Consider the following 20011-nt stretch of genomic DNA (forward strand, 5'->3'; position numbering starts at 1 on the left):
ATAATTAGCACGTTTTCTTTTTAAAATAGGCTACTTTGTCAGTGACATGCCAAGTCAGACAATTCTATTTACACTGCAATAAATATAGGCTAAATACTACTAAAAGATGTCCACCTTATCAGCAAAACTGCAGAATTTTTTTTTTTTTATTTGAATTGTTTAAAACAATTGAAATGCTATTCGGCCAGTGGAAAAGAAAGAGATCAACTCTATTCTAAAATACTTATCTGAGAACTGTTTAAACAGTTGTTTTTATGGATTTTTATTTGTATATATTTATGCTAAATCATAATAAGGATACTGGATGATTTTTAGCAATAAAAATTGTGTATGGCAAAAATGGCATGTATAGTCCGTATCTCATATTTCCTTAATGTCTTGTACCTTTAACAGTGTTAAATATGGTGTCAGGTGGATGGGAATATGCATGGAAATGATATGCAGATGAGGTTATAAAGAACAAGGTGTTGTGATGGTGATATCGGGGAGGAGTCGGGCTGGAGATGCTTTCCCCTGACTGGGATTTATAAAGATTCCTGCACAGGTTCTGGTGTACGCATGGTTTTATAAATCTGAAAACTTTTTCTTGTCATGTTCTCCAAATCCGATCCAATCAACATTTTGTGTTTGACGTCATGAGCTCAAAGTCTCCACATACAGTAATGACCATCACTCTCAGTACCAGCTTCTCTTTTTCATATTCCCATCATCCATCCATCTATTCTCCACACTTCTTGTGCTCTGTGAGGCGGTTCAACCCAAGTGTGTGGACGAATGGCCAGTCCAAGAAGGAAAAGGCCCAAAAGCACACAGAAGTGTCATCTGCATGTAGTTGTCTCTAATTCACTGCAGCTCTCAGACAATGTGCCCATGATCAGTCTCTTCATTTATTACCTTTCAAAGATGGAAACCATACTAGTTTTTACAATTAAGTGAACTATATGAGTATGTTTTGTATATTTTCACCAATTCTGAGTCCATCTGTCCCCAAATTCTTGTAATGTGATGTGATGTAATTTTCCATCATGTTAGTCTTTAATAATGTCAATTTAAGTAACGAGTCAGTCTCCGGCTGCTTTAGGAAGTGACATCATCAGTGGGAAACAGCACAAACATGAGCAGGTATTAGCGGTGAAGTTTGAACAGATTGTTCTCGCTCTGAATCATTCTTGTTCGACGGTTAATAAATGATCTCTCAGTCCCGCCCTGCAGCATTATTTCAGCATCCTCACTGTTTTTGTCATTGTGTAAGTGATCGTGTGTTATGAAGTTGAAGCGTGTGTGGCTGGGCTTCACCAGAGCAGCTTTCTGTGGTCTAGTAGTGGGTAAAGACCCATGAAACAAAGACAAGTTCAAGTGTTGGGAAACAAGACATGGACCTAATAAAACCCAATGACTGTGCTTGTGGTTTTTGTTGGAGCTTGTGCATTGGCCCTTATAGAGACATATTCATTTATGTGAAGTTATGGGTCTGTTTTACCTTGTGGATTATTAGGCTTCTCTGACCCCAATCTGCCTGTAACTCCATTCCTCCAAATTGCAGCACCTCACTGTAATCTCTCATTTAGTCTTAATCTGAGCACATGGGGGGCATATAAGAGAGGTGCTCGCATCCCGCAGAGCAGATCTCACTCTCAGTCACTTTCTACTGAGGAGAAGGTTCACTCAAGCAAGCATGAATGGAACGGAAGGTCCGAACTTCTACGTGCCTATGTCCAACAAGACGGGTTTGGTGCGGAGCCCGTTTGAGGAGCCACAGTACTATCTGGCAGAGCCGTGGAAGTACTCGCTCCTGGCGGCGTACATGCTCTTCCTCATCATCACTTCGTTCCCCGTCAACTCCCTCACGCTCTACGTCACCGTGCAGCACAAGAAGCTGCGCACGCCGCTCAACTACATCCTGCTCAATCTGGCCGTGGCCGACCTGTTCATGGTTGTGGGCGGCTTCACCGTCACCCTCTACACCGCCCTGCACGGGTACTTCGTCCTGGGGGTCACCGGCTGCAGCATCGAAGGCTTCTTCGCCACGCTGGGAGGTGAGTCCTTCATCTCTGCAGACAAACACGGCTCATCTGTGTACCCCTGAGATATTCATCAGACAACAGCCAGAAGATGTCAGGATCACATGTCACTCGTAAACATTTAGCCTATTTTATTACGTTGTCTTCAAGACAATTTTGTTTCACATTTTTCATACAGATCTTAATGTTTTATCTTTATTTTTTTTTATATTCTAGTAACTATAATAGGTGTTTTAATGTATTAGTTGAAAGTACAGTAAAACAGATTTTAAGTAAGATTTTTTAGTTACATTCCTTAAAGTTTAAATATGTATATTTAGTTGTTTTCTTTTAAATTTCGCATCATAATAATATTGGCAAGACCATTGACCACATTTCACTTTCGTCTCGTTATACTACAAAGCAAAAACTAATAATACCTCTAGGCAGTTATTGCTGTACTGTCTTTAACATGCTGATTTTAAAGTCATTGTGAGCGCTAGTGTAAGAGGACACCGGTACACCTCTTCGCTGGGGGAGACCTATACAGCAAGCCTTAGGCAAGGCAATGGGACGCAGTGTCCAGGGAACCATGAACCTGAGACGTTCCCTTTCAAGTGGAACTCACACTGCTTCTGAGAAGACACTTTGGGGAACAAATGCCAGTATGTCATGCTGAGACAGGGGTTACACGCACTCAAATAAGGACTCAACCGTCTAAACAAGGAGCCACTCACACTTGATGTCACTGTGTAGACTTTGGCGAGAAAGGCCCACTATGCCCCAACATCTGGGGGAAGGAAGCTGATAAAATATGAGGAGGGACACCATATTAGTTGGTGACATCTTTAAATTGTGCATGACTAGGAATGTTTGCCGCCTGCAGTTGATTTTGCTATTCTAGGTATTATCAAATTGCCTGAGTTTTGAGAACGTAGCGGACGTAGAGGATTATAATGTAAAAGGAGCATTATACTGGTGGTCACACCAGTAGTGATGTCACAGAATGTCCTTGTCCAATGGCATTGTGGCATTGAAGCACAAGCTTCAGACACCAGTCACACTGGAGGCATTCTCCATAGCATCTTCTCAGTGAGTTTCACTTGAAAAAGAGCTGATGCTGTTGCCTGTCAGCCCTGCTCCCCGGGACCCACCGTCCTGCTAAGATTATTTCCAACCGGTCTCAGCACACCTGCTTGATCCTGAAAAGCTTGATTAGCTGGTCCAGGTGTGTTTGATTAGTGTTGGGGCTGAACTCTGCAGGAAGATCCGTCCCCAGGAGCAGGATTGAAGACCTCTGTCTTAAACCATCATTTGTGTCATTTTATATAATGACAGCGATATACATCAGTTTATAGTAATTCTGCTTTCTGACTGCAGCAGGTTTATCAGGACAAGAAAACACTGAAACCAGAGCCATTGAGGATTCTGAAATAAACTATCCCCTCTCTCATCTCTAGCGTGGACTATGAGGAGACTAAGTTCGGAGCTGAAGTGATCGATGGCTTCTCTGTGTTTGTCAGGTGAGATCGCGCTGTGGTCTCTGGTGGTTTTGGCTGTCGAGCGTTATATTGTGGTGTGTAAGCCGATGACAACGTTTCGTTTCGGAGAGAAGCGTGCCATTGTGGGAGTGGGCTTCACCTGGGTCATGGCCCTCACCTGCTGCATGCCACCCCTGCTGGGCTGGTCCAGGTACTCCATCACAGTCTCCAGCAAAACACACAGCTTTATCCACTCATTTGTCAACTGAATAGCCCCCAACAGTGAAGTGTGAAGCTGGGACCGTGAGCTACCGAGCATCCTGATGTCTGACTGGAGGTTTGGGGTCATGTGACTGTGTGCAGGTATATTCCAGAGGGAATGCAGTGCTCCTGTGGAATAGATTACTACACTCCCAAACCTGAGATCAACAACACCTCGTTTGTCATCTACATGTTCATCCTGCACTTCTCCATCCCACTGCTCATCATCTTCTTCTGCTACAGTCGCCTTCTCTGCACTGTCCGTGCGCTAAGATACACACACACACACACACACACACACAGTAGCCACAAACTACTATTGTTTATCAGCATCCATGACCACAAACACCACACAGGTCATTTGTTTCCTGTGGTCAGGCCGCTGCTCAGCAGCAGGAATCGGAGACGACCCAGAGGGCCGAACGGGAAGTGACACGTATGGTGGTTGTCATGGTGATCGCGTTCTTAGTGTGCTGGGTGCCGTATGCCAGCGCGGCCTGGTACATCTTTGGTAATCAGGGGGCGGAGTTTGGTCCTATTGTCATGACGATACCTGCTTTCTTTGCTAAGAGTGCAGCACTTTACAACCCTGTCATCTACATCATACTCAACAGACAGGTGAGACCGCCCGAAATCATGTACTACGTACTAATATACTACTACAGTATTACGTAAATGTAAAAACAGTTCTAAAGAAAAACAAAGCTGAACTATTCAAGCAATACACAGAAGTGCTCTTTCATTCATTCCTGAATGAATCAGTGTTTTTGAATAAATATGACTCACTCATGCAGAAAGTCACATGACTACATCAGCGTCAAATACTGCTCAGATCAAATTCTAGCTGCATTAACTATTGTAGCATCTGTTTTAAAACAGTATGGAGGAGCTCAAACATCTCAAATGGTTAGACCGCTGTGCATTATGAACGACACTGAAGAGAAGAAGAGCAGACACCACAGTGCCATCCACCAAATTACAGTCTACATGCCCATCACAGTTTCAGCATACTAACAGGAACAGGCTTAACTCTTATAGTTTGTTGTGAAAATCTAATTGATGAAAAGTTACAGCTGTGGATGTCACAAGTTGTGGATCTCAACACTTTTATTGCATGTTCTTACCAAATGATCAAATGTCATAACATCTAATAAGCTTGCAGGCTAATGGCTAATACACCGAACGGTTCATAATCTGTATCTTCATTATTTACAATTGTAATTAACAGAGTAGCTACAACAGGCAGCTGAAATCTGAGTATGTATAAAAAGCAACAAGCTCTGCCCACGTCAGACATTGAACCAAACACTACTTCATGATGAGTGTCTTGTGAAAATTTGTTTGCCATAATCCTGGATGTGTTTGCACTGGTCCAGTTCAGGAACTGCATGCTCACTACGGTCTGCTGTGGAAAGAACCCGTTTGGTGAGGAGGAGACCAGCATGACGGCCTCCAGTAAGACTCAGTCCTCTGTGGTCTCGTCCAGTCAGGTGGCTCCCGCCTGACCGACAGCTGGACAAATGCACCCAGCAGTCTCTTACAGACCAAATACGTCACTCCAAATCATCCAGTCTGCAACTACATCTACTACTTCACTTTTTCCTGCCCTTGAATCTTACACATTTTGTAAAAACTGACCAATCAGATCTCTATAATACTGCAGCATGTGATTGTGTTAAATACTTGTAATGTGTTAAGTAACTTGATGGCATTCCTATGTATTTATCTCAACATCTGTTCCATTAGTTATGCCTGATAATCCAGCAGTTTGATGAGTATTTAATTATGATCTGTTATGATTTTGACCTTTTAACCTTATGTTCTGAGTCCATGTGATGTTTCTTCAAAGTTTGATGTTGACCAGGCATGAGACTGAGTGCTAGAGCCAGAAGAGACGTCAGGAGATTCACCTCACACCCAGTGAAACAGTTCTCTAGATGTTTAGATGTCAATGTCGTCTGTGGAAGAATTATGATTAAATATTTAAATTTGTAAAGACATGAATTTGCCTGCAAATTACAAAATAGAGGCAAAGCAGAAATAAAAGTTCATGTAAAAACAAAAATGCTAACTAAAAGATGACAAAGAAAACTGGCAGTTACACAATGTTTTAGTAAAGTTTGTCTTTATTGATAAAATGTCCCTTTCTCCAAAAAAATTAATAATTTCCAGCAGAATATCTACAAAAATTATGCACACGCTTTGGTTTGGACCCATTCGAGAAAGACCCAAGACCTTCAAATAATAATAATTAACAAAAATGCAACAGTCTCATTCAAGTCTATTAAATGTTTATCATAGTAACTTGAAGTCCAAGGCATCGTGGATTTAAAATGAACGGCCGCTGAACAGCACAGGCACAAATATCCCAACGTTATTCACACAACACTGTGAAATCATCATACAGCTATACATATTGCTATGGAGAAGGTCTTGTATAATCCAGTGCATAAGTGGCTCTCCCCAAGCGTGGGTTCAGTGCGTCACATGACCACAGGGCTTCAGGACCCTGGAGTCCACAATTAATTAACAAACTCCTAGTTCAAGGTCAATAGTTGAATACTATAGCAAAAGAAAATCAACAAAATCATCACTTAAAGAACAAGCGGTGAAACGGGTGTTTCCCCCTCACTTCTTGATTAGCCACATCGGTTCAGTAAATGTGGGATAGTTTTGATCAGATATGGACATCAGAACTTCATGTCCTTTGAGGCGGCGGTCAGGGGAATGAATGTGGGCTCAGGCCTCACTGCTGCACTCATAGATGTTGTCTTCCACCAGCGCAATGACCTGCTCGAACTTGTGCTGCAGCTGAGTGCGTCGAGCCGTCGGGCTGGAGTCCAGCGCGCTCACCACCTGAGACACACACACACACACACATCAATATATAATTACAGTTTACTCAAAATCTTCTTTTAAAGGTATTCTGACATCAGTTAAATGACAAAACAGATCACAAAACCATTTCAATCAGTGTATGTGCTTTAAAATACAGCAGCTAAAACATTCAGAACTGCAGTGCTGTAGTACTCAAGTACAGGCTTGCCATGATCTTGCCAAGTAAGACGTGATCCTGGATCAACATTATTATCCAAAAATATAGATTTAGCCCGATCCTTACCCCTAACCCTACCCATAATTTATTCCTAAAATCAGTGGGAAATGATAGCTGATTAACAAGGGTGTAGAAGCACCTAACCCTGACTGTAAGCCTAAAACAGATATTTCCTGAAAAGTTATATCTCAATTCTGATTCTCAATTCCAGGATCGTGTTGTACTTGGTGAAATCACCCAAGTACAGACTCAAGTCCGAGACCATATTTTATATGACTGGTTGAGACAAACAATAGTCAAATGCTTTCAGCTTGCTGTAAATCAATGCACATTGTATATAGGAAACAATTTGATTTTATGGACAGGCTTATTCATGTAGCAGTCTGGGTTTGAGGTGTGGCTTCTGTAGAATGTTGAGTTTGGGGTGTGGCTGCTGTAGTAGACTGAGTTTGGGGTGTGGCTAATATAGCAGGCAGATTTTTGGGTGTGGCTTCTTAGGGGTGTTGAGTTTGGGGTGTGGCTGCTGAAGCAGGATAACTTTGGGATGTGTCTACTGTAGCAGCCTGAGTTTGGTGTGTGGCTGCTGTTGTAGACTGAGTTTGAGGTGCTGCTGCTTTAGCAAGCTAAGTTTGGGGTGTGGCTGCTGTATTAGACTGAGTTTGGGGTGTGGCTTCTGTAGCAGACTGAGTTTGGGGTGTGGCTTCTGTAGCAGACTGAGTTTGGTGTGTGGTTGCTGAAGCAGTCTGAGTTTGGGGTATGGCTGCAGTATTAGACTGAGTTTGGGGTGTGGCTGCTGTAGCAGATTGAGTTTGGGGTGTGGCTGCTGTATTAGACAGAGTTTGGGGTGTGGCTGCTGTAGCAGACTGAGTTTGGGGTGTGGGTACTGTAGCAGGCTGAGTTTGGGGTGTGGCTGCTGTATTAGACTGAGTTTGGGATGTGGTTGCTGTAGCAGTCTGAGTTTGGGGTGTGGGTACTGTAGCAGGCTGAGTTTGGGGTGTGGCTGCTGTAGCAGGCTGAGTTTGGGGTGTGGTTGCTGTAGCAGTCTGAGTTTGGGGTGTGGGTACTGTAGCAGGTTGAGTTTAGGGTCTGGCTGCTGTAGCAGGCTGAGTTTGGGGTGGGGCTTCTGTAGAATGTTGAGATTTGGGTGTGGCTAATATAGCAGGTAGAGGTTGGGGTGTGGCTACTCCAGCAGGCTGAGTTTGGGGTGTGGCTGCTGTAGTAGACTGAGTTTGGGGTGTGGCTAATATAGCAGGCAGATTTTTGGGTGTGGCTTCTTAGGGGTGTTGAGTTTGGGGTGTGGCTGCTGAAGCAGGATAACTTTGGGATGTGTCTACTGTAGCAGCCTGAGTTTGGTGTGTGGCTGCTGTTGTAGACTGAGTTTGAGGTGCTGCTGCTTTAGCAAGCTAAGTTTGGGGTGTGGCTGCTGTATTAGACTGAGTTTGGGGTGTGGCTTCTGTAGCAGACGGAGTTTGGTGTGTGGTTGCTGAAGCAGTCTGAGTTTGGGGTATGGCTGCAGTATTAGACTGAGTTTGGGGTGTGGCTGCTGTAGCAGATTGAGTTTGGGGTGTGGCTGCTGTATTAGACAGAGTTTGGGGTGTGGCTGCTGTAGCAGACTGAGTTTGGGTGTGGCTTCTGTAGCAGACTGAGTTTGGGGTATGGCTGCTGTATTAGACTGAGTTTGGGGTGTGGCTGCTGTAGCAGATTGAGTTTGGGGTGTGGCTGCTGTATTAGACAGAGTTTGGGGTGTGGCTGCTGTAGCAGACTGAGTTTGGGGTGTGGCTTCTGTAGCAGACTGAGTTTGGTGTGTGGTTGCTGAAGCAGTCTGAGTTTGGGGTATGGCTGCCGTATTAGACTGAGTTTGGGGTGTGGCTGCTGTAGCAGATTGAGTTTGGGGTGTGGCTGCTGTATTAGACAGAGTTTGGGGTGTGGATGCTGTAGCAGACTGAGTTTGGGGTGTGGCTACTGTAGCAGACTAGTTTGGTGTGTGGTTGCTGTAGCAGTCTGAGTTTGGGCTGTGGCTGCTGTAGCAGATTGAGTTTGGGGTGTGGCTGCTGTAGCAGATTGAGTTTGGGGTGTGGCTGCTGTATTAGACTGAGTTTGGGGTGTGGTTACTGTAGAATGTTGAGTTTGGGGTGCGGCTGCTTTAGCAGGCCACCTTTGGGGTGTGGCTGCTGTAGTAAACTGAGTTTGAGGTGTGGCTACTGTAGCAGACTGAGTTTGGGGTCTGGCTGCTGTAGCAGACTGACTTTGGGGTATGGTTACTGTAGGAGACTGAGTTTGGGGTGTGGCTTCTGTAGCAGCCTGTGATTGGGGTGTGGCTGCTGTAGCAGGCTGAGTTTGGGGTGTGGCTGCTGTAGCAGGCTGAGTTTGGGGTGTGGCTGCTGCAGCAGACTGAGTCTGGGGTGTGGCTGCTGTATTAGACTGAGTTTGGGGCGTGACTTCTGTAGCAGGCTGAGTTTGTGGTGTGGCTTCTGTGGAATGTTTAGTTTGAGGTGTGGCTGCTGTAATAGACTGAGTTTGGGGTGTTGCTGCTGTAGTAAACTGAGTTTGGGGTGTGGTTACTGTAGCAGTCTGAATTTGGGGTGTGGCTTCTGTAGCAGACTGAGTTTGGTGTGTGGTTGCTGTAGCAGACTGAGTTTGGGATGGGGCTTCTGTACAATGTTGAGATTGGGGCGTGGCTACTGTAGCAAGCTGACATTGGAGTGTGGCTGCTGTAGCAGGCTGAGTTTGGTGTGTGGTTGATGTCGCAGTCTGAGTTTGGGGTGTGGGTACTGTAGCAGGCTGAGTTTGGGGTGTGGCTGCTGTAGCAGGCTGAGTTTGGGGTGTGGTTGCTGTAGCAGTCTGAGTTTGGGGTGTGGGTACTGTAGCAGGTTGAGTTTAGGGTCTGGCTGCTTTAGCAGGCTGAGTTTGGGGTGGGGCTTCTGTAGAATGTTGAGATTTGGGTGTGGCTAATATAGCAGGTAGAGGTTGGGGTGTGGCTACTCCAGCAGGCTGAGTTTGGGGTGTGGCTGCTGTAGTAGACTGAGTTTGGGGTGTGGCTGCTGTAGTAGACTGAGTTTGGGGTGTGGCTAATATAGCAGGCAGATTTTTGAGTGTGGCTTCTTAGGGGTGTTGAGTTTGGGGTGTGGCTGCTGAAGTAGGATAACTTTGGGATGTGTCTACTGTAGCAGGCTGAGTTTGGTGTGTGGCTGCTGTTGTAGACTGAGTTTGGGGTGTATCTACTAAAGCAGGCTGAGTTTGGGGCGTGGTTACTGTAGAATGTTGAGTTTGGGGTGCGGCTGCTTTAGCAGGCCACCTTTGGGGTGTGGCTGCTGTAGTAAACTGAGTTTGAGGTGTGGATACTGTAGCAGGCTGAGTTTGGGGTGAGGCTGCTGTAGCAGGCTGTAGTTTGGGGCGTGACTTCTGTAGCAGGCTGAGTTTGTAGTGTGGCTTCTAAGGAATGTTGAGTTTGAGGTGTGGCTGCTGTATTAGACTGAGTTTGTGGTGTTGCTGTTGTAGTAGACTGAGTTTGGGGTGTGGTTACTGTAGGAGACTGAGTTTGGTGTGTGATTCGCCCATTACAATAGTCCCACCTTGCTGGTGATAAAGGCATGAACAAGTTTCTCCAAGTCTTGGATGGAAACAAAACATCTAATTCTTGCAATGTTTTTTAGATGATAGTATGCTGATTTAGTTACTGCTTTGACATGACTACTGAAACTAAGGTCTGTCTCCAGAATCACACCAAGATTCCTGACTTGATTTTTAGCTGTTTGACCCTTAGAGTCAAGGTATGCATTTACCTTGAAAACTTCATCTTTGTTTCCAAATGCAATGACTTCAGTTTTTTCCTTGTTTAACTGAAGAAAGTTCTGGCACATACAACTATTAATTTCACCAATGCATTGGCAGAGGGAGTCAATGGGGCTGTAGTCATATGGAGATAAGGCTAGGTAAATCTGGGTATCATCAGCATAGCTGTGATAGGCAATTTGGTTCTTTCTCATTATTTGACTTAGTGGAAGCATTTACAGGCTAAACAAGAGCGTTGCAAGAATTGAGCCTTGTGGGACTCCGCATGTCATGGACGTCCACTTAGACTTATGCTCTCCTAGACTCACATAATAGCCTCTCCCTTCTAAGTATGACCTGAACCATTTGAGTACCATCCCAGAAATCCCGACCCAGTTTTCCAGTCTCTCTAGTCGTATGTTATGATCGACAGTGTCAAACGCAGCACTGAGATGCTGTCTCTGTGTTGTGATGCGGTCGAAAACCAGATTGAAAATTGTCCAGGTATCCATTTAAGTTTAAGTATTTGTTCAGCTGATTAAAAACTACCTTTTCTATAATTTTGCCTATAAAAGGAAGATTAGATATTGGTCTAAAATTGCTCAAAATGGTGTTATCAATATTGCTCTTTTTCAGGAGGGGCTTAAACAACTGCAGTTTTTAAGGAGTTTAGAAGTGTCCCAGAAACAAGTGAGGCGTTCAACACTTCTAAAATATCTGCTTCTAAGCAGTTAAGCACACTTTTGAAAAAAGATGTGGGAAGTGTGTCAAGATAGCAGGTAGACGATTTTAGGTGCTGCACTATGTCTTCCAGAATTTTGTTATCAATTGCTTCAAAAATCGACATAGTATCTTTTTGATATTGTGGCCAAATCGCCTTCCTTAAGCCATTTTCCCAGGATGCGTCCTTGCCAGGATTTCTATATTGCCTAAAACATCCAAAGTAGTTTGACCAATAACATGCAGGTATGTTACATAATCAACCAATCGTGGTGTGTGAGAAGGTGAGATCTATAGAGAACATTCAAGGCAATGCAAATACACGTACAAGTTAGGTGTTTGTTCGTTCATTCAACTTGAAGCGTCGCTGCACACCGATCATTGTATGACACCAAAGTACCAAGAGAGTGATTTGAATGCATAAGCAGCCGTCTGCTCTGCTCTCTAAAGCTCTTATGAATGTCATATAATGATCAATCTGCACAGCACAAACAGCCAAAATCTGGATATTTTAGGCAATATAAAAATGCTGGCAAGGACGTGTCCTGGGAAAATGGCTCATATAATCACCCTATTTTAAGTATAAGAGTAAACACAACAGTGTGATGAGTGTAAGGGGCAAAGGTTGTTTGAAAATATGGTTTATTTATTTTTTATATATTAATGGGCTTTTTATGCCTTTATAGGGAAAGGACGGTTGAGAGATAAAAGGACAGCATTGGGTGGAGAGGGGAGCTAATACAGCAAAAGACCTCAAGACAGGAATTGAACTCGGGAACTGAATACTTCATCTTTAAGTTTGAAATAAGTACATGCAGTGTTATCTGTTCAGACTGCAAAACTAAATGTATTTAATTTAGAAATGATTTAAAAAAAATCACAATTCTCTGACCGACAAGAAAGAGAGAGAATCCAAACACAAGATGTCTCAAGCTTGTGTAGTTCACTGCACATTCACAATAATCAGCATTGTTTTTCCCACACCCATGCAATAGCACATTAATGTCAAATGAGCCCTATTCAGAGCACAGCTGTCAGCAGAAATGAGCTCAATCAAGGCTCAGGAATGGACCTTTACACCGGCCTCCTGCTGCCAGCACGCTCACACACACTCAGGACAGTTACACCACTGCAGCTGTGAAGACAGACAGCTGGAGGAATGACTCACTTGATTGCGATATCTCTTGGCATACTTGTAGACTTCCATTAAAGCCAGGTTAGTGTTGAACTCATTCCTGTATCTCTGCAGTAAAAACCATTCAGAAAGTCCTTGTAAGTATACAAATGTATATATTTCATATGTACTTGATATTTCTGTATTCTAGCATATTTACAATGTACAATGCAGGTGATTAGAATGAATAATCTTTAACATATACAGCTCACATACAGTACACTCACGTAAAGTGATATCTGTAAATCTCAACTACGTGATTGTTTATATCATCTCATAATGTAACTATAGATTGATCCAGCATAAATCTGCCAAATGTGACTATAAGGCATGAAGATATTGAGACATTATAAACTTTAACATCATGATTTTCTATAAAGCTGCTTTGTAAGTATGTGTATTGTGAAATGAACTGGAGACAGCATGATCAGAAGTGTGCACTTGGCTCACCCGTGACTCCTCGGCCAGGTGAGCGTTCATTTCCTGCTCGCTCAGTGGCGCCATCTCTTGAATCTGCTTGTAGTAACACTGCACCCTCTTCTTATACTCTGGGATCTCTTTGGCATACAGCAGCTTATTGGTGGGAGAATCCTGTAATAAAGAAGCAATCGATCAGATGCAGAATGTGTACGACACTGTATGATTTACTCCACTGATTTTTTTTTGGTTCAGACTTTATTCATTCTTGCCAAATTAATACTGGTTTAAACTGGTAAGGCTGAAAATATAAGTGACATGTACTCCACATTTCTTCTCTCTACGTCTGGTCTGGTTTAATGTACTTACTGTCTGGATGTGCTCACATTGATCTGTGGAACTTTTCATTCGATATCCAGTCATTCCAACAGTAATCTATGACTGGGAGTGCAGGTTTTGCTTATTTTCAAGTTGGTCACATTATTTTGCAGCGTTAACCACCAGCTGGGTTTGAAAGTGACTTCTGTGTGAGCTGTGCTTCATACGTGACAATTCACAATGGACCTGTTTTTGCTCACAAAGATGACTACACCTTCAGACATCAATGGCAGACCACTGCAGTGTGAGCGAATCTGACCACAAAAGACATTCCCTCACTCTCTCAAAAACACTCCTTTAACGAGTTCATTTGACTTTTCTCTTTTGATGTCATATGAAGAGATGCTTCTGTGGTGAAAGCTGCCATTTCCATATATAGACAGAAACGTGTTTATATTTTTTCAGCCATATAGACAAACATAGTAATGGTTATAAAGTGTGTGTGTGTGTGTGTGTGTTCTTACTTTGCCCAGCTGCAGGTCAGAGAGAGAGCAGGCATCAATGAAAGCCTGAGCGATGACAGACAGACACGCGTCCATGTGATCTGTCTTATCGATATCAAACACAAACTGAGGGTTCTTCAGGATATTGACCCAGAAGCGCAGAGGCAAACTGCAGAGAGAAACGCAGAGAACATCACAGTCCTGTCCCAGATGCAAATGCCCTGTCAATCCTGACCAGATCCCTGCTCCTGCTATTAGCTAGTGCTCATATCATTCTCACTGTAGATCACTTGGGGCCAAACCACCTGCTACATGAACACAGGTAATGTAAATACTTCTCTCAGTGTGGTCAGTCAACGGCAAACCCACTTACTTCTGTAATGTGCTGTATGGACTTGTTTCGTCCACAGGGAACTGAATGGATGGTAAAAAGTGCCTCTACATGACAAGTGTTTGTACAGCAAGTGACCTTAGTGATTAGGGAATAGCAATTAACTAGCAGACCAAGTTATTTCATTTCCATTAAAGATGAACTGCTGGATTGTGCAAAATGGCAGTGGGAATGTGCATGAGGAGAGTAACCAGAGTTTAAAGCAGTTTGTCGATCAGTGTACTGATACCTGTTGGTCTTCCAGATATGTAACGTGTCCGGGTCGGTTATGCCACGCTTATCCGCCTGTTCTTCTAGAAAGTCAAAGAAGTATTTGATAGCCAGCGGTGGTTTCTCTGGAGGAATACTGAGGATGGCTTGAAATAGATCGTCCAGGAACTTCTGCAGAGTCCCCTGTGCATGACAAACACATTCACACACAGTTATTACTGCTCATATTTCACCTCAAGCATGATTCTTCATTATTCGTTTTAATAACCTTTTCCCAACATCTGCTGTCCCTTTAAAACATACAGTATGTTGGCGATGTCATAATCATCAGGACTCTTGCCGGATTGAGCAAACGGTGGGTCCAGTGGGGGATTGAGTTATATCCTGCAACATCTGGACAGACGAGGGACTTGCACAAGAATCTATTTGTAGACGCTGGTCAGCTCTCCTCCACACTAAATTAACCCAGTGCTTCTGCTTTATTTGTCATACCCTGCCTCTTCTGCGCAGAACCCTATATTATCTGTGTCTTGTTATATTCTGGAAGCTTCTGTCTGCAATGTACTTGGCAATAAAGCTCATTCTGAGTGGAGGATACGGTTTCATTGAGTGGTCCGTATGGACGGGAGAGGAGGCTCTGGATTGTGCTTCTCCATTTCACAATCCTCTGTTCCCATGACCCGAGTCTTTAGGAGGTCAGTGGGCTATTCTGCACTGATGCTTATTGCTATTGCCCTGGAATCTTGTGACTCTTTGTATATCCACAGAAAGCAGAGCACCTCACAGAGTCGAGTGTTACCTTAGTGGAGAGCAGGCGTGTCAGGTAGATCTCAGGTAACACCTTCTTCCTGTGACTGTGTCTGTGGGACTTCCTGCTCTCCGTCAGCTCGTCATGTTGTAGCACCTAAAGACGAACCACAGCATCAAGCTATTCAATCAGCAAGTTTCATAAGTTATTACCAAAGTCTGCTCTCTAACGACGACAGACAACAATGCTCAGATTCAGAGAAAAGTGTGTGTGAAATCAGATCTAGCAAGATATACAGACATCAGTCAGCAGCCCTTCACTTATGCATGTCTTTGTCAAACTGTCTTTGTCTAGAGAGAGTGTTTGAGCAGACTTTAGGAGACTCCCGTTACTGTGAAAAGCTCAGTGAAGCTGGCTCTGAGTACTGGATTATGTGAGTGCTGAACACGACAGACGGTCTGAGCTGTTGAGATCTCTGGTCCGAGTCTGGATCATTGGTGTGTCACAGATGAGGAGCAAACACATGTGAAAACTCTAGTGTGTGAGAGACGTCCAGCACACTCACCAGATGGACATATTTCTCTGTGTCCAGATCTTTCGCTGTGAATCAACAGAAAGAAGGTCATGAAAAAGACTTAAGCACCAAGAGCTCGTCACTGAGTTTGTAGGATATATGAATGTTGTGTGCATGTACGGTATGGTGATGGTCACCTCGGCCCAGTGTGTTCTCTCTCTTGTCCTTCATGCTCATGGCCAGTGACGCTCCATCTGGGATCTGCAAGAGACAGGTCAGAGGTCATTAGGGTGAAGAGCTTCACTCTGGGTCACATCACCAGCATTCGATATGGGCCTGAATGAGTTGGTACATGGTTTCCATGTCGGCTCTGACTGAATCGGCTAGTTTTTACATGTTTTGAACAAATTTGGGGGCAACTCTGGGTTTTTGGATTCTGTGCATTTCCCGTTTCCGAGAGTTCACACACTCACCTGATAGTGGAAGACAGTGTTGAGTTTTTTCCTGCCGTCCTCCATGACAGACGTGTCATCCAGATCCTGCAGGATTCTGCTGCTGCGGCCCACTGGGAACCACTCTGAGCGGAACAGACCAATCACAGTCAAGCATCAATCTGAGCGGAACAGACCAATCACAGTCAAGCATCACTCTGAGCGGAACAGACCAATCACAGTCAAGCACCACTCTGAGCGGAACAGACCAATCACAGTCAAGCATCAATCTGAGCGGAACAGACCAATCACAGTCAAGCATCAATCTGAGCGGAACAGACCAATCACAGTCAAGCATCACTCTGAGCGGAACAGACCAATCACAGTCAAGCACCACTCTGAGCGGAACAGACCAATCACAGTCAAGCATTAATCTGAGCGGAACAGACCAATCACAGTCAAGCATCACTCTGAGCGGAACAGACCAATCACAGTCAAGCACCACTCTGAGCGGAACAGACCAGTCACAGTCAAGCACCACTCTGAGCGGAACAGACCAATCACAGTCAAGCATCACTCTGAGCGGAACAGACCAATCACAGTCAAGCACCACTCTGAGCGGAACAGACCAATCACAGTCAAGCATCACTCTGAGCGGAACAGACCAATCACAGTCAAGCACCACTCTGAGCGGAACAGACCAATCACAGTCAAGCATCACTCTGAGCGGAACAGACCAATCACAGTCAAGCACCACTCTGAGCGGAACAGACCAATCACAGTCAAGCATCACTCTGAGCGGAACAGACCAATCACAGTCAAGCATCAATCTGAGCGGAACAGACCAATCACAGTCAAGCATCACTCTGAGCGGAACAGACCAATCACAGTCAAGCACCACTCTGAGCGGAACAGACCAATCACAGTCAAGCATCACTCTGAGCGGAACAGACCAATCACAGTCAAGCACCACTCTGAGCGGAACAGACCAATCACAGTCAAGCACCACTCTGAGCGGAACAGACCAATCACAGTCAAGCATCACTCTGAGCGGAACAGACCAATCACAGTCAAGCACCACTCTGAGCGGAACAGACCAATCACAGTCAAGCACCACTCTGAGCGGAACAGACCAATCACAGTCAAGCACCACTCTGAGCGGAACAGACCAATCACAGTCAAGCACCACTCTGAGCGGAACAGACCAATCACAGTCAAGCACCACTCTGAGCGGAACAGACCAATCACAGTCAAGCATCACTCTGAGCGGAACAGACCAATCACAGTCAAGCACCACTCTGAGCGGAACAGACCAATCACAGTCAAGCACCACTCTGAGCGGAACAGACCAATCACAGTCAAGCACCACTCTGAGCGGAACAGACCAATCACAGTCAAGCACCACTCTGAGCGGAACAGACCAATCACAGTCAAGCATCACTCTGAGCGGAACAGACCAATCACAGTCAAGCACCACTCTGAGCGGAACAGACCAATCACAGTCAAGCACCACTCTGAGCGGAACAGACCAATCACAGTCAAGCATCACTCTGAGCGGAACAGACCAATCACAGTCAAGCATCACTTGCCTAATCATCACTACTAGAGTCTGAGTCCCATTCTTCAGTCATTCATTCAGAAAACCACAGAGTTTCTTTCATAAACTCATATTCATGACAACACACAGCTTTGTTAAAAAATGTGACCTGTCATGGAAAACAGTGACACAAGTCGGCAGCACAACTTTTGAGCAAAATGAGAAAGAAGCTTTTTTTTTTTAAATTGGTGACTTAAGTTTTTTTGCAGAATCTGTTAGTTGAGATCACAAAGAAGCCTCTCCGTGTTTGAGATAGCATTATTGGTATATTTAAAAGCGTACATTTTGAGGTTGAATTCGGCTTGTTTTTCGTAGATTCTAGCACGCAGTAGGGGCGTGTCATTGTCTGTGTATTTCCATACTGGATAAGCCGGCTGTTGTTTCTGTTGTTATTGCCCCTGCCCTCCAAGGGAAGCGTGGCTACTTATTATGCAGCGCTCTGGCCGGCTCTAGCTGATATCAAAATTCAATGAAGATGGACACCACAAAGATTAAAGATTAAACCTAATCTACAACTGAGCGAAGATGAAGACGAGACAATTTTGTGTAGCTTGTTGGTGGACTATGGCTCTGTGAAGTAAATGCCGCTCCAACTGAACCAGTGTTGCCAAGTCTGCGGTTGTTTTTCATGTCCACGGGTTGAAGTGACCTCAATACCAATAATGTGATGTTTAGCCCCTAAAATGCGAATTTTACCAAGGCAACCTAGCCAAAAGACATGTATTTTAACCCCGGGATGCAATTTTTATCGGGTAACGCAATTGGGCTAGTTTTGAGAAGCAAGTGGGTAGGATTTGTTTTGAAAACCTGGCAACCCTGATCTGAACGCACATGCTGGAGATGTACTTTTAATCACAGAATGCCTTTACTGATGAGATGCACATGAAAATCGCATTCGATCTTTTGCACAGCCCTACTTTCTCCAGACATTATGTATAACATACGACTGGATTCTTTAGCTGCGGAAATAAGAGTGGCAGGACATGCAAATTATTGGATATTTAGAGGCAAACAGACGCAGAGTGCAAACTTCTGAGATGGTTACATCCACGAAGAAGACCCCGACAAAGAGAAAGTTTGCCAGAACGACTGTTTTCATTGGAGGCAACGAGATCTGCAAGAATGCTTTTCTGTTTCTTATGGGGTGAGTTTCCATAAACATCAAAGTTGGTCATTTTGTGTTCATTCTAAGAACACATAACGTTATCTCATGTAGTCAGTTACTTGCATTTACGCGTTATGTTAAGTGTTTCCCGTGTGAGGTAATTTTTTGTTGTACGTTGCCATGATGTTCACGCGCGTACAAAACTACTAGGGTACCTCAGCGTTTCATAGACACACTGTGAAATGACTGGTGACATGAGCAAGCTCTTTTCAATAAAATCCATGCAAAAGTTAATATCAGATCATTTTAGAATACAGTATAGGATGTACCCAATATTCTTCAGTTTTATGCAAAACAGAAATATGACAAATAGAGTATCAGACCTCTGTTTAGACGCGAGGTCTGTTTGGATGCATTTATGCTGGACAAGACATTTTTGAGTGGTCAAATTCAGGTTTTGGTTTTTCTCAACATCTCATGAGCAGAGAATGACTGGTCTACTGAGCAACAGGTGACTGTCTCTCCAGTGAGTCCAGCATCAGTCATATTTACCCAGATCAACATCCTCTTCTCGAGGCCACTGCGAAAAGGGCAGGTTCTTGTAAAAGGCCTCTAGTATTTTGTCCTTGACTTGACCGATGGTGTCCGTGTTCATCACACGCACGTTCACCGAGTCCATACCGAAGCCCTGGAAGGAGACGTGGATGTTCTGGAAGGCAGACAGAGGGCAGGACAGGTCAGGTCATTGCTCGACCCCGTCATCTGTGTGATTTCACAGCTGGAAAGAGAGGTCAGTCATATGTGTTGGAGCTCACCTGCGGTTTGGCTTCGATGTTTTCTCGCAGGAGCCACTCCTCGCTGAGCGTGTAGCGTGCCTTCCCCGTGATGGCGTCGGTCGAGCCCTTGTTGATCTGTTGCTTGATGGCACACAGCAGCAGGAAGAACGGCTCTCCGACCGTCTCCTGAGGATGTGAGAGAAAGGGCTGCTTACAAGCGCTAAGACAGTCGATGGACTGAAGCCAGCCGCTCCAGCTAAATCACACAGTCTAGTGTACTTGTGCACAAACCTTGAGGTAGCTGTACATGCAGATGGACATCCAGTTGGTGAGCATCTTCTCCACCACGGACTCGGTCCGCCGGAGCATCAGTTTGGGGTTTTTGGAGGCTGAAGCATCAATCAAATCCACTAGCAACTCCTTCATGATGCTGGTGTAGTACTCCAGTTTACCATGGAGGGCAATCGTGAGCAGAGAGGCCAGATTGCACCTAAACAACAATGAAAGAATGTGTGTGCATCATGAGACACATCAGTAAC

The 20011-nt window shown here is 44.5% G+C and overlaps 1 protein-coding gene and 1 pseudogene across 3 annotated transcripts in view; one reads left to right on the forward strand and one right to left on the reverse strand.

The window, feature by feature from the left end:
• The first annotated feature begins 1511 nt into the window (after window positions 1–1511).
• On the forward strand, window positions 1512–5849 carry LOC132115298 (rhodopsin-like; annotated as a pseudogene).
• Window position 5850: 1 nt separating this feature from the next.
• LOC132115296 (plexin-D1-like) overlaps window positions 5851–20011 on the reverse strand; it is an 84891-nt gene continuing 70730 nt past the window's right edge. The window contains exons 25-36 of one of the 3 annotated variants that reach the window (XM_059523678.1): window positions 19764–19962; window positions 19512–19658; window positions 19249–19405; window positions 16037–16140; window positions 15761–15824; window positions 15615–15649; window positions 15101–15205; window positions 14321–14484; window positions 13722–13869; window positions 12913–13053; window positions 12457–12531; window positions 5851–6598 (exon numbers count right to left, since the gene is read on the reverse strand). In XM_059523678.1, coding sequence (XP_059379661.1) covers window positions 6482–6598; window positions 12457–12531; window positions 12913–13053; window positions 13722–13869; window positions 14321–14484; window positions 15101–15205; window positions 15615–15649; window positions 15761–15824; window positions 16037–16140; window positions 19249–19405; window positions 19512–19658; window positions 19764–19962 — 1456 coding nt within the window. In that variant the 3' untranslated portion in view covers window positions 5851–6481. Of the gene's footprint in view, window positions 6599–12456; window positions 12532–12912; window positions 13618–13721; window positions 13870–14320; window positions 14485–15100; window positions 15206–15614; window positions 15650–15760; window positions 15825–16036; window positions 16141–19248; window positions 19406–19511; window positions 19659–19763; window positions 19963–20011 lie in introns of those variants that run through there. The other 2 variants (XR_009425470.1, XM_059523680.1) reach the window with 2 other exon arrangements.

This window comes from Carassius carassius, chromosome 34 (assembly GCF_963082965.1).
Source record: "Carassius carassius chromosome 34, fCarCar2.1, whole genome shotgun sequence".
Taxonomy (NCBI): domain Eukaryota; kingdom Metazoa; phylum Chordata; class Actinopteri; order Cypriniformes; family Cyprinidae; genus Carassius; species Carassius carassius.